Source organism: Culex quinquefasciatus, chromosome 3 (genome assembly GCF_015732765.1).
Source record: "Culex quinquefasciatus strain JHB chromosome 3, VPISU_Cqui_1.0_pri_paternal, whole genome shotgun sequence".
Taxonomy (NCBI): domain Eukaryota; kingdom Metazoa; phylum Arthropoda; class Insecta; order Diptera; family Culicidae; genus Culex; species Culex quinquefasciatus.
Window position 1 is genome coordinate 43,778,392 of NC_051863.1, and position 13,461 is coordinate 43,791,852.

General features: G+C 45.0%; 2 protein-coding genes across 2 annotated transcripts; one reads left to right on the top strand and one right to left on the bottom strand.

Annotated features, from left to right (window-relative positions):
- Positions 1-3,098: 3,098 nt before the first annotated feature.
- Positions 3,099-4,121, bottom strand: LOC6039118 (heme oxygenase 1). The gene is made up of 2 exons (XM_001848730.2): positions 3,867-4,121; positions 3,099-3,787 (listed from the first exon to the last, which is right to left on the bottom strand). Exons 1-2 carry the CDS (start codon positions 3,982-3,984, stop codon positions 3,171-3,173), a joined length of 735 nt encoding a protein of 244 aa, XP_001848782.2. The 5' UTR covers positions 3,985-4,121; the 3' UTR covers positions 3,099-3,170.
- A 7,444-nt stretch (positions 4,122-11,565) lies between these two features.
- Positions 11,566-13,206, top strand: LOC6039121 (putative tRNA (cytidine(32)/guanosine(34)-2'-O)-methyltransferase 1). Its single transcript, XM_001848731.2, has 3 exons — positions 11,566-11,824; positions 11,885-12,540; positions 12,598-13,206. The coding sequence occupies exons 1-3, from the start codon at positions 11,704-11,706 to the stop codon at positions 12,739-12,741; spliced, it is 921 nt and encodes a 306-aa protein (XP_001848783.1). The 5' UTR covers positions 11,566-11,703; the 3' UTR covers positions 12,742-13,206.
- The last annotated feature ends 255 nt before the right edge of the window (positions 13,207-13,461 follow it).

Here is a 13,461-nt window from a genome sequence, read left to right on the forward strand (position 1 = left end):
GAGTAGGCTTTTACTACACCATGTGTAGAAAAGATTAATTTCGTTTTGGAATACATGACTGTCATTGGCATTTCCTATTTCCATATACAATTTCATGTCGTCTGCATATACAAGTACGTTAATTTTTTTAAGAATGAAGGAAATGTCGTTTACATACAAGATGAAAAGAAGAGGTCCTAGATGGGATCCTTGCGGAACCCCAGAGGTGACGTGAATTGATTCCGATAGTACATTTTGGAAGCGAACAATTTGTTCGCGCTTAGTCAAATATGACTTAAGCCATTCCAAAAGATTCGGTTGAATTCCAATTTTCTGCAGTTTGAAGATTAATAATGGTATGTCGATTCTGTCAAATGCCTTACTAAAGTCTGTGTAAATTGCTTCTACGAAATTGCGATTATGCATTGCATTCAGTGTAAAATTTACAAATTCTAAAAGGTTGGTGCTAGTAGAGCGGCCTTTAAAAAGCCGTTCTGTTTACATGTGATGCGGTTTTTACTTGCTGAAAGATTTTTTCATTTATAATAGATTCGAAAAGTTTTGGAATGCAAGACAAAAGGGCAATTCCGCGATAATTACGTATGTCTGATTTTGGGCCTGATTTGAAAATAGGCACCAAAAAAGACTTTTTCCATGTTTGTGGGAATTTTCCAGTATTTATTGACATGTTGAAGAGATAATGCAGTGGAAATGTCAATTCTTCTGCAAGGTTCTTTAGGAATGCAGGTGCTATTCCGGTCCTGGTCCTTTTGATGAGTCTAAGTCCTTCAATGCCTGGCGTACTTCCGTTTCTGACAAAGAATTGACTGAGACGTCATTTGGAAATTCTGGTATATATGAAAAATAGTCGCGGTCGCGGTCTTCTTCGGAAAATGAGGTGTATACTTCTTTGAAAAATTTTGAAAAAAGATTGCAAATTTCTTTTGAGTTACTGCCTAGGCGTTTTTAACTCAATTTGGCCCAAAATGCACGTACGACAAGTTAGCACGATGGCGACGAGCTGAGCAAATGTCTGTGTGTTTGGCTGTATGTAGACATGTGTACCAAATCAATGTCACTGGAATATCTCGTCACTGGCTCAACCGATTTTGGCCGGAATGGTTTTAATCGATCCGTCTTAACGTTCCCTAAGTTGCTATTTAAATTCATGCAGTTTTATCATGTATTTAAAAAGTTATGTTAAAAAAACTGTTTAACTTAAATTAAAATTATGGTAAAAAGGGTGGTTTTTTCATGAAACCCTCAAATGTTACATATTTTTAGAAAGCATATGATAAGACCTTTCTTGTGGATTAATAATTTTCAAGATCTGACTTACCTATCTAAAATTACAAGCAGTTTAAAAAATGGTCTGAATTTACATAACCTCAAATGGTCCCGCCTGATCGCCACGAAAAAAGCCTTGTAGGGGAAGGTGGGGCAAGACGACCATATGGGGCAAGAGGAACAATCGCTCGAAAGGCCGTAATTTTTACAATTTTGATTATTTCCAGTATCAGGAATTGTTGCTAGCAATGCAATTAACTGATTCTACTACCACATATCCGCCAAAACGACGTACACGTCACGGGGCGTAAGATTTAATTAAGTTTTTCTCTAAACCTTTGTTTTCTTATAATATTTGGAAAGTACAAAATAAGGCTTAGGGTTCGTTTTAAGGCTCATTTTATCAAAATGCTATTTTTCCTAGATCAGTAGTGTCCCTACCAATTACTTGCACCTTTTATAATGTATGATTTAACTTTTAGTTATTTTTGTTGAGAGTTTTAAAAAAAATCTTGTTCAGGTGGGGCAAGTGTACCATATGGATTTTTAGTATGGAAAAAATTACGAATTGCTGCAACAACATATTTTATTGGGAAAAAATACATAAAAATACTTAAAAACTGATAAACAAATGTTAAAAAAATTGTCCATGCAAAATATAGTGATATTTTTAAAATTTCCTTTTTTTCAAATTTTTAAAATCAATTTTTTACATTAAAAACAGGATTTTTTTAAAACTTTTTCTATCAAAGTCTTAGTCAAGACCTGGAATAAGATGATTATGAAAAATCCTACAGATTTTTTAACGTTTTTTGATGGGTTATAACGAGCATTTCCTTAGCTTGTTACACTTGCCCCACTTTCCCCTATAGGGATGCCATTTTCCTGAAAGGCGGTGTCTGTATAATCTTAACAAAAAGTCTGTGGGAAATCTATTTTTTTTTACTCGTCACTTATTTTTATTAGGACCTCTTAGTGGGTCTCGTGGCGCAGGGGTAGCGGCTTCGGCTGCCGATCCCGATGATGCTATGAGACGCGGGTTCGATTCCCGCCTTATCCACTGAGCTTCTATCGGATGGTGAAGTAAAACGTCGGTCCCGGTTTCTCCTGTCTCGTCAGAGGCGCTGGAGCAGAAATCCCACGTTAGAGGAAGGCCATGCCCCGGGGGGCGTAGTGCCAATAGTTTCGTTTTTTTTTCAGGTGCTGCGATCACGTTAGGGGAGATCCATAAACCATGTGGACACTTTAGGGGATTGTAATCACTCTATAAATGAGAGGAAGGCACCAACCACCTAAAGGTGGATTAAGTAACGTTTTTTTTATTGAAATATTGAAATTGGAACATGTAAATTCTGCTTTAAAAATGTTGTGGTTTGGTGGTTAAAAAATTTTTTAATTTGAAATTTTTGAATAGTAAAATTTTTAAATTTGAGTTTACTGTATTTATTTTTTTGTTTTTTTCCGAGTTTTTAATTTTTTCTTTCAAATTTTCAAATGGTTTTGAATATAAATGTATCTGCCAGGCAATTCAATGATAACTGTCCGGCTTTTCCCTCTGATTCACTTCATATCGAGCAAACAACAAAACCTACCGCATAAGAAAAATCGTGACCCTTTTATTGACCGAATTTTGGGCATTTTTTTATATGGAGTTGTGCGTTTCTCTCGAGTTCTGTATCAGTCTATAAGTGGTTTGATGTAATCGTTATAAACTATCGCGATTCTTGAAATAAATGTAAGCTGTAGTTAAAATAAAAGTTGAAAAAATAAAACAAACATTCTTCGTTTGTCGCTTTTTTTATTTAATTTTAATATCAAATGAATGTTATATAAGTCTATTTATCCTCATTAAAATTTATTCTACATCACACAATCTAATTCAGTTTCAAATCAGAATTTTTCTCTCAGAAAAACAGATATTTCACAACAAAATAAATCATCACCAACAGCGCGACGTAAATCAGCGTCTTGACGTTGGCTCGATTAACTCCTTGCACCGTCCGAATGATCCCATTGTTGAGCTCAAAAACCCTCCTACTTTCCTCCATCATTTGCTGCCTCGTTTCCTCGTCCAGGCTCTCCCCAAATTTATCAATGTTGGAACGCATCTTTTGTTTCAACTCAAAGATGCTGTGCTCCTCAAAGGTCGTCAACGCCGCACCCCGGTTCGGCTCCCCGGCTGTGGCAAACGGGTTAAACTTGCGGGTAATGTTTCGTCGTTTTTGCAGAATTTGTCCTCCGGAGAGCAGGCCCATGTACAGGTGGTAAACGTACGCGACCAGCAGGTTTGGATTCTCGCGCTCGATCTGTTCCAGATGTTTGAGGTAATCGCAGACTTCCTTCCTGGGCTGGTATTTGGACTTCCAATCAGCCCCCAGGTAGAAGGCCAGATCCTGTTCAAACTGCTCGGTTCGGTGGAACTCTTCCGGCAGGAAGTCATGTGCCACATGCTGCTCAAGAAATTTGAAAATTTCGTAGAATACCAGCAGTCCTTCCGCCCAAACCGCACTATCGTACAAAGCTAAGACAAAGAACGCGCAATAAGATTAAGCTCATTCAACAAAGCGCATCATTACTCATTCAAAAGTACCACTTCTTACCAAAGGCCAATTTCGCATTCACTAAGCCATCGCTCACGTTGTGAATCTCACGCGTAGCCACACGCATCGCCTTTGTAAAGGAAACCGTTTTCTCGGTGGTGGTAGTAGAGGCGGCCATTGTGAGCAACGCTTCAAAAACAATAGCGTACAACCGGTCCCGTTAGTTTACTCTTGCCACGCAGAAATCAAAACAATGATCAGCTGAGTGAGAATGCCGAATGAAGTTCGCACTGACTGTGGAGTATGAATGAAACGAACAAAGATTGGACAGTACGAATGAAACGAACTGGGAAAAGAGAAACGTCATTGGGGGCAGTGTTGCCTTTTTGGCCGCATTAGGTTAATCGTCTGTTAAGTTAAAGTTTTTGCCGATTTTTCTTAAATCACAAAATATTTATTTTTTTCCTGATATTTATTGCGCCCTATCAGCAAGTTGTAAGTTGTATTGTTAATTTAATTTTGGGTAATCGCGGTAAATTTTCTTGAAATATTTTTTTAGAGAGGGGGTAGGATTTCAAGTTTGCAAATATTTGGTGTGCAGTTATAATTTGCAAAGGTGGAGAATCTGGTGAAAAGTGTGCAATAGTTCCGCGGTTATTCAAAATCAAATTAACTATGCAACTATAGATTTTGGTGATTATTTCGAAGGCCTGGAAAATATGAGCGTATGAGAGCCGCAGAGCAAAACGTAAAAAGAAATTTCTGTCAAGAATTTTTCGTATGTGTTTGGCAGGTGGAATGGCCGACTTTTAGGGTTGCAAAATTATCAAACATTCAGTTTTACAAGCTATTTTGGCAGAAAAGATTGAGGTAGGCGTCTTCCTTTTTGTGCAAGACCTTAATTACACAAAAGTAGAGTTGTTTTTGCCTTCCTCGCGTTACTGAGGAAAGGCTATAAAATCACTCGAAAAATGAACTTCTCAATTGGGTCCTAAAATGAAGCTTAGATTGCTGATATTATTGTTTACAGCAATAAAGCTTATTTTTCTGAGTACAATGACCCTTTGTACGACCACAAAGAGTTTAAAATGGATTTTTAAATCAATTTTGAAAAATTTTCCTCGCGGTCCTTCTTGACAGAAAAGCTCCTACTTGACAGCGCGTTCCAAGGGGACCATAGCTGATCAATCGGAAAAATGTTGTCTTGTCAATATTTTTTTTGCATTAAAATGAAAAAAAGTGATCAGAAATGGTTTTTAATCGTGTTTTTTACCGTTGTACATAAAAATTGTCATAGGGCTTTAGTACCCAATTAGACTTCCTAGACCCACCTTCATGTATACCTATCGACTCAGAATCAAATTTTGAGCAAATGTCTGTGTGTGTGGTGGGATGTTGATCAAAAAATTGTCACTCGATTATCTCGACATTGGCTGAACCGATTTTGTCCGTTTTGGTGTCATTCGATCCGTCTTGGAGTCCCACAAGTCGCTATTAAAAATTATGCAGTTTAGTTAAGTTTTTCAAAAGTTATGCTAAAAAAACAATTTTAACAATAGTCCGGAAGATTGTAAAAAGGGTGGTTTTGTAAGAAAACCCGTCATGCTATACATTTTCAGAAAGGTATTTAAAAGACCTTTCCAACGCATCCAAGACATTGAAGATCTGACAACTCTATCAAAAGTTATAAGCTCTTAAGTGTTATTTATACGCTTTTTGGATGCCGGATCTCAGATATGTTGATGAAAACGTTGGCTGGATCTCTCATTCAACCTATCGTTGGATAGGTATTTAAAAGACCTTTCCAACGCATCCAAAACATTGAAGATCTGAAAACCCTATCAAAAGTTATAAGCACTTTTTGGAAGCCGGATCTCAGATATTTTGATGAAAATGTTGTCCGGATCTCGCATGCGACTTATCGTTGGATAGGTATTCAGAAGACCTTTCCAACGCGTCCAAAACATTAAAGATCTGACAACCTATCAAAAGTTATAAGTGTTATTTACGCAATTTTGCATTTTGGATTGCACCCGTTAAATGTGAGGAAGGCGCCAACCACCTAAGGGTGTATTAAGTAACGTTTTTTTATATTATAAAGACTTTACACCATAGGACGTGGCGTTACATCGTGCTGCCATCTGGTTTTTAAGTGCAAAAGTGGAAGAGCCATCGTCTAAAAATAGACGGCGTCCTATCTCGCCCAGCAAAATGTAGTCGATATAGATGTCGGTTTCGATTGAGAAAAAGTGGAAAACATGGTCTAAAAAAGCGACGCCATCCCTCTATTGTGCGTTTTTCTTTTAAAGGTGAATAGTGGAAGAGGAAAGATTTCAGAGTTTTAAATTACTTGTCTGGCTGTTTCAGTAAAAATATATTCTAACAAGCTGACCCCGACAAACTTCGTCTTGTCTTTTTTTTCGTTTCTTGACATTTTTAGCTTGTTTGCTTATTCCTTTGCTTATTCCGCCTCCTGTGATCAAAATTGAATTTTACGTAACTTTTCCCATACAATCTGCAGATTTTCCGGAATCGGTTCCATAGTGGCCAAAGTTATCACTTTTTGGCGTAAGAACCTTCCTTGAACTTATACGAACCCAACACAGCAAAGAGCACCTGAATCCGATGCTCCGCGATGTACTGATTCGCGTTTGAATCAAGGTATAAACAAAATCGTTGACATTTTTATATATATAGATAGATTTTGATCTCAAATTATATAGCTTTCCAAGTTTAGGTTCGTCCTGACGGACTTTTGTCCGGAGTGCACAGCGGATTACCGCGACGAGACGAGAATCGGCGAAAGGAAAAACACTCGCGTTTAACTTTTACAAAAGAACGTTTGTTTTATTTAGCGAGAAAATCGAACCGCACGCGACAACGTTTTGGGCGGGAATGACGCGTGTAAACGCCGAGGCAACTCAACTGAAGGTTGGTGCAGAAACGGCGGGCCAAGGAGGAGGCATAAAGGTGAACACTGTTACTTTCAACACTCCCCCTCAGTGTGATCCTTCTCACTGATGCTGCACGAGCCCGAGTAGTTCGCAGAACTCCCGGTGCTTCGTTGGCCCCAACGGTTTCGTCAACACGTCAGCAGTCATCTGGTCGGTTGGGCAATACTCCAGCTTGATCTCCTTCCTCAGGCACAACTCGTGGATGTACTTCTGCTTCGTGTCGATGTGCTTGGATCGTCGGCTCGTTCGTTCGGAACGCACAAACGCCAAGCAGCCTTGGTTGTCTTCGTTGATGACCGTCGGGCCTGCTTGTTGCTCGCCGAAGTCACGGAGAAGTTGCCTGAGCCACACCGCTTCTTGGCACGACTCGCAGAGGGCGACGTACTCACTCTCCATCGATGAAAGCGTCACGCAAGGTTGGCGACGGCTTGCCCACGTGATGCTTCCTCCTCCGTACTGGAACAACATCCCGGACGTCGATCGACGGCTCTCGGCGTCTCCGGCCCAGTCAGCGTCAGAGAAACCGACAAGGTCCTGGTTCTTGTCCCCGCCGAGTTGTAGTCGATAGTCCTGGGTTCCTTGCAAATATCGTAGCACTCGCTTCGCAGCTGTCCAGTCGCACTCGCGTGGTGCGCTGAATCGCCGTCCGAGAATCGCCGCCGCAGCAGCAATATCCGGTCTGGCAACAACGGCCAAGTAGAGCAGACCTCCGACGAGGCTACGATACTTCGTCGAATCCGTGAATTCCTCTCCAGCTTCTTCCACCTTCAGGTAGGCCGGATCCATCGGCGTCTTGGCAGCCTTGCACTGCTCCATGCCGAAATCCTTGAGCAGCTTGTTGGTGTAGTTCTTCAGACTCAGCTTGTACACGTCGGCTTCGCGCTTTACCTCGACTCCAAGGAAATGACGAACCTCGCCGAGATCAGTCAGCTCGAACTCCGCTTTCAGTCCAGTACAAGTCTCCGCCATCTTCCGTTCGTCCGTCGAGGCGATCAAAGATCATCGACGTACACCATCAGCAACACCTTGGCTTGTCCGCGATGGTTGACGTACAAGCAGGGATCTGCTGCGGCCGCCTCGAAGCCAAGCTTCACGAGTACTCCATCCAAGCGCTTGTTCCAGCAGCGAGCCGACTGCCGCAATCCGTAGATACTGCGTTGAAGCCGGCACACGAGCTGCTCCTTCCCGGGTTCCTGGAATCCCGGCGGTTGGCGCATGTACACTTCTTCTTCGAGCGACCCATAAAGATAGGCGGTCTTTATGTCCAGATGTCGCACGGTCATTCCATGCTTCAGCGCCACCGTGAGGAACGTTCGGAAGGTTGCTTGACGTGTGACAGGTGCGAACACGTCCTCCACGTCCACTCCAGATTGCTGCGCATAGCCCTGCGCGACAAGTCTGGCTTTGAACTTTACGATCTGGTTGTTCTCGTCTCGCTTCACTTTGTAGATCCACTTCGACCCGATCGCTTTCCGTCCTTCCGGTAGCTGAACCAGCTTCCACGTTCCGTTTTGCTGGTGTGACTCAAGTTCGTCCAGCATCGCCGTCCGCCAAACGGGCTCCTTCAGCGCTTCCTTGTGATCGACGGGTTCCTCCACAGCGCACGCCGCGATCCCGACAGCGTTTTCCAGCTCGAAGTCATCCAGGTAACGCGGCCGAGTACCAAGATTCGATCTTGTCGACCGACGAGGGCTTGCGTTTGGGGTGCTTTCTGCCTCTTGGAACTCTTCGTCGTCACTTTCGCTGATCTGGCCGCCAGCGACATCGTCACCAGCCGTGTCCTCTTCGATGGCGTCCTCCTCTTTGAGCTCCTCCTTCTTGACGACGAACGGGTTCAGCTGAATCTCCTCATCTGGGTTGTCCGTTGACCACTCCACCGTTGACGTGCCGTTGCCCAGCTCGAGAAATCTGGCATCACGGCTAACGGTGATCTTGTCCGTCTCCACGTCTACGAAACGATACGCTTTTTGCTCGAATACGTACCCGACGAACACCAGCTTTCTTGCCTTACTGTCCAGCTTGCCACGATTGACACCCGGGACATGAACGTACGCTTCGCTGCCGAACACCCGAAGATGTTTCAAGTCGGGCTTTCGTCCCCACCAGAGCTCGTAAGGGGTGCCTTGGATCGATCTGGACGGCGTTCTGTTCTGCAGGTACGCGGCCGTGAGCATGGCTTCGCCCCAGAACCGCATGTCCAGCACTGCGTCGTTCAGCATGCAGGTGGCCATTTCCGTCAACGATCTGTTCTTTCGTTCAGCGACGCCATTCGACTGCGGGGAATGCGCGGTGGTAAACTGAGGCTTGATCCCTTCCGCTTTGTAGAAGGTGCGGAGTTCACGGTTGTCGTACTCTCCCCCTCCATCCGACCTCACCACCCGCGGCTTGCGGCCAAACAGGTTCTCCACCCAACGGACGTACTCTTTGATCCGAACGGCCGCCTCCGACTTCTGCTTCAGGAGGTAGATGACTGTGAAGCGGCTGTAGTCGTCAATCATCGTCATCACGTACCGATTACCGCTTGGCGTAACGGTTCTCATCGGTCCCCACAGGTCGGTGTGGACGATGTCCAGCACCTTCGACGACTTCCGGTCGATGACCGGTGGAAACGGAAGCCGAGCAGACTTCCCCTCCATACAGCACTCACACGCCAGTCTCAGACCGCAGTCCGTTACCTTCATCCCCGTGGCCAGCTCGTCCTTGACAAGCCGCTCCGCCGCTGCCCAGTCGCGATGACCGAGCCGTCGGTGCCACTGGTGCTGGCAGTCTACTTTGTGCCGACGTTCGGCGGCCACCATCGATTCCTCCTCCGCTTGACGCAGGTAGTAGAGCCCTCCGTGGCGTCCACCCGTGGCGATCACTTTACTGTCACTCACTACCGAACAGCTCACCTTGTCGAACACTACACTGTAGTCTTTGTTGGCCAGTTTCCCGACCGAGATCAGGTTCGTGGACAGTCCCGGCACGTACTTCACTTCTTGGACATCGAGTTTCACTTTTCTTCCTTCACCGTCGATGCCAAACACTGTTCCGCTGCCCTCTCCCTGGATCTCCGTCTTCTTACCGTCCGCCAGCGTGATATTGCCACCGGCGAACTCACGCAGCGACTCGAAGAACTCCCGGTCGTTGGTCATATGAGCGCTGGCACCACTGTCGATCACCCAGCAGGCAGTTTGCTTCCCTCCGACGGTGAACGCGACGCCCCGCGCATCGTTCTGCGCGGCCTTCGCCTTCGCGCCTCCACCACCGTCTGGCTTGGGCGAACTTCCGCCCTTCTTCTGGTCTCCACCGAGCTTCGGGCAGTTCCCCTTGAAGTGTCCAAGCTGTCCACAGTTGAAACACTTCGGCGGCTTCTTCCGGTTCTTGCTTTCAGCAGTCCGCATCGCTTTCTCCACCTGGCGAGAACCTCCCTTCCGTTCCTGCTGCCGGCTGTACTCATCTTCCAGCTTTGCCTTGACGATTTCAAGAGAAATGTCATCGTCCGCGAGGCAATCCAGCGCGGTCACGACCCCATCGTACGACGACGGGAGGCTTCGAAGCAGCATGCAGATCAGGGTGTCCGTGTCGAGTGACGTTCCGGCCGCTTCCAGCCGGTCGAAGAGAACCTCGAACTCGCGCAGATGCGCCACAAGGTCGCCGCCATCCGGGAGAATGAGCGCACACATTTTCTTCAGCAGCGAAACACGGACGGAGCGCGTCGCCTGTTCGTGGTGGGCCTTGAGAGCCCCGAAGATGTCCCGCGCGTGAACCTTGCCCTTAATATGCCGCAGCTGGCTGTCCTCCAACGCAACGATCAGATGACCTCGCGCCTTCCGGTCCTTCCGGGTCCAGACAGCATCTTGTTGCTCCGCTGCGGGGACTTCTTCCTCGATCACGTCCCACAGCTCTTCCGTATCCAGCAGCGCCTCCATCCGCAGCTTCCACGAGGACCAGTTGGCCTCGTTCAACCGGGTGATTCCGGTCTTCGGATCGGCCATCTTTACAAGCACTTTTCACTTGCACTTTTGTCTTTTGTTTGCACGCACTTTTGTCCAACTTGCGAACAAACTTTCACCCCGATTCCAACCTCACTTTTTCCCGTGCACAGCGCGCGCGACGCGGAGCACCAGCGAGTACCCGTGGAATCGTCCTCTTTCACCAAAACTCGTCCACTTCTGGGACCATCACCTGACGGACTTTTGTCCGGAGTGCACAGCGGATTACCGCGACGAGACGAGAATCGGCGAAAGGAAAAACACTCGCGTTTAACTTTTACAAAAGAACGTTTGTTTTATTTAGCGAGAAAATCGAACCGCACGCGACAACGTTTTGGGCGGGAATGACGCGTGTAAACGCCGAGGCAACTCAACTGAAGGTTGGTGCAGAAACGGCGGGCCAAGGAGGAGGCATAAAGGTGAACACTGTTACTTTCAACACGTCCTCTTCCTCCTGGATTCTAGAATTCTGGAGTTTTTTTTTAAAAGGTCCAATAAACCAAATTTTCAGTTTTTGCTTTTTGGGTGTTTTTTAATACCCTTGACTCAAGGCGGTTTCAAAAACACCCAAAAAGCAAAAACTGGAAATTTGGTTTATTGGACCTTTTCAAAAAAAAAAAACTCCAGAATTTATCTCATAAAACTTTTCCTTATATATTTTTTTAATTTAGATTTTACTAGTTCCTGCTCAAACTCCGGCAACAAGCTCACTCGTCTTCTAAACCATTACAGAATTTTTGTGTCTATTTCTACATAAATACAAAAATGGTTCACGAAACCTTCCAAACCGGCATCACCGTTCCGATTGTTGACATTTGGGTTCTTGCTGTTGTTGTTGTTGTTCCATTCTCGTGTCATTTCGATTCAAAAGTTTGTGCAGCCCAAAATACATGAGCCGATTCCAGCAAGGCTTGAGTGTTTTTATTTTTTAAATTTTGAGTTTATTTTTGGAAGTCAATTTGAGTAGAAATGGGTAAAACAAGCAAAGACAAACGAGACATCTATTACCGGATGGCCAAAGAGGAGGGTTGGCGTGCCAGGAGCGCCTTCAAGTTGATCCACCTGGACGAGAATTTCAATATTTTTGAAGGTAAAATTGTTTTGATTAGATTTTTATGTTTTTAAATTAAAATATATTACCTCCCACCAGGGGTTACACGTGCCGTTGATTTGTGCGCCGCTCCGGGCAGCTGGAGCCAGGTGCTGTCGAAGAAGCTGTACGAATCCCGTGACAAGGACAAGGACGATGTGAAGATTATCGCCGTCGATTTGCAAGCTATGGCCCCGCTTCCGGGTGTGACCCAACTGCAGGGGGACATCACCAAGCTGAGCACGGCCCAGGCCATCATCGAACACTTTGGCAATGATCAGCGCGCCCAGCTGGTCATTTGCGACGGGGCGCCGGACGTTACGGGGTTGCACGACATCGACGAGTACATCCAGTCGCAGCTGCTGCTGGCCGCCCTCAACATCACGACCCACGTGCTGACCATCGGCGGAACGTTCATAGCGAAGATCTTCCGCGGCCACGACACGACGCTGCTGTACTCGCAGTTGCGAATCTTCTTCGAGAAGGTCTCTATTGCGAAACCGGCCAGCTCGCGCAACTCCAGCATCGAGGCGTTCGTCGTGTGCCAGCAGTACAAACCGCCAGAGGGTTACGTCCCGCAGATGATCAACCCGATGGAGGACGACGTGATGAAGATTGCGGGTGAGACGGAATCCGAAGTGAACCGATCGATCATCCCGTTCATCGTGTGCGGAGACCTGCGGGGATACGATTCGGACATGTCGTACAGTTTGAATGTAAGAATAAATTACTTTAAGCGTATCTGTGTTTGCTAATAGTTTCTGTTACGACAGCTCAACCCGGAGAAGGAGTACGAGTACCGGGATGTGGTGCAGAAGCCGCTGGCGCCGGCGTACAGCGAAGTGCTGGAGCGGATGAAGACCACCTCCTTGAAGCACGACAGCATCAAGGTGGAGTCCGACAAGAAGAAGGATTAGTTTGGAGGTATACTTTAACATTTGTTTGACGCCTTGGCTGCAAGGTGAGCTACCAAACTTTTCGGCACCCTCAGCAAACTTCAAATCCATACAAATTGCTTTCGGATCTTTTTCCGGAAAAGATCCGGCAGCAAATTTGTTTGGTTTGAAGTTTGCGGGGAGAGTCGAAAAAATGTAAACAAAACACTTCGTGCATCGGCCAATTCATTTCAGTAGATGGGGAGATTCCGTTGTTACATTCAATGACTGGGGAAGTTGGCTGTACGTTTCATATTTTTCAAAGCTATGTTTAAATAAATTTCTACATTCGATCATTGAAAATTTGCGATGTAACTTACAATTAAATTTATGATACTAATTGAGAAAAAGAGATACTAGGTTTTTGGTTTGTCTCATTATAAATTTGCAATCTAATGTACTTTAAAGACCATCAAAAATTTCAAATAAATACCACCTCTTAATGTAGTTGTAGAAAAGATTTCCAAACATATTCATATATCACATCCAATCCATCGATTTTTTGTTAGCCTTGAGAATAAAAAATATAACAACATCAAATAAAACCTTTAAAATAATAAAACAGAAACATTCTCCCTAAATAATACCTAAATCTTAAAAAAAAACATGATACGACTTATTATAAACCGGGAACTGTCTAAACAGCAGCATCCGATTGTTTCCCTTTATATAAAATTATAACCCGTAATTAAATTATAACAA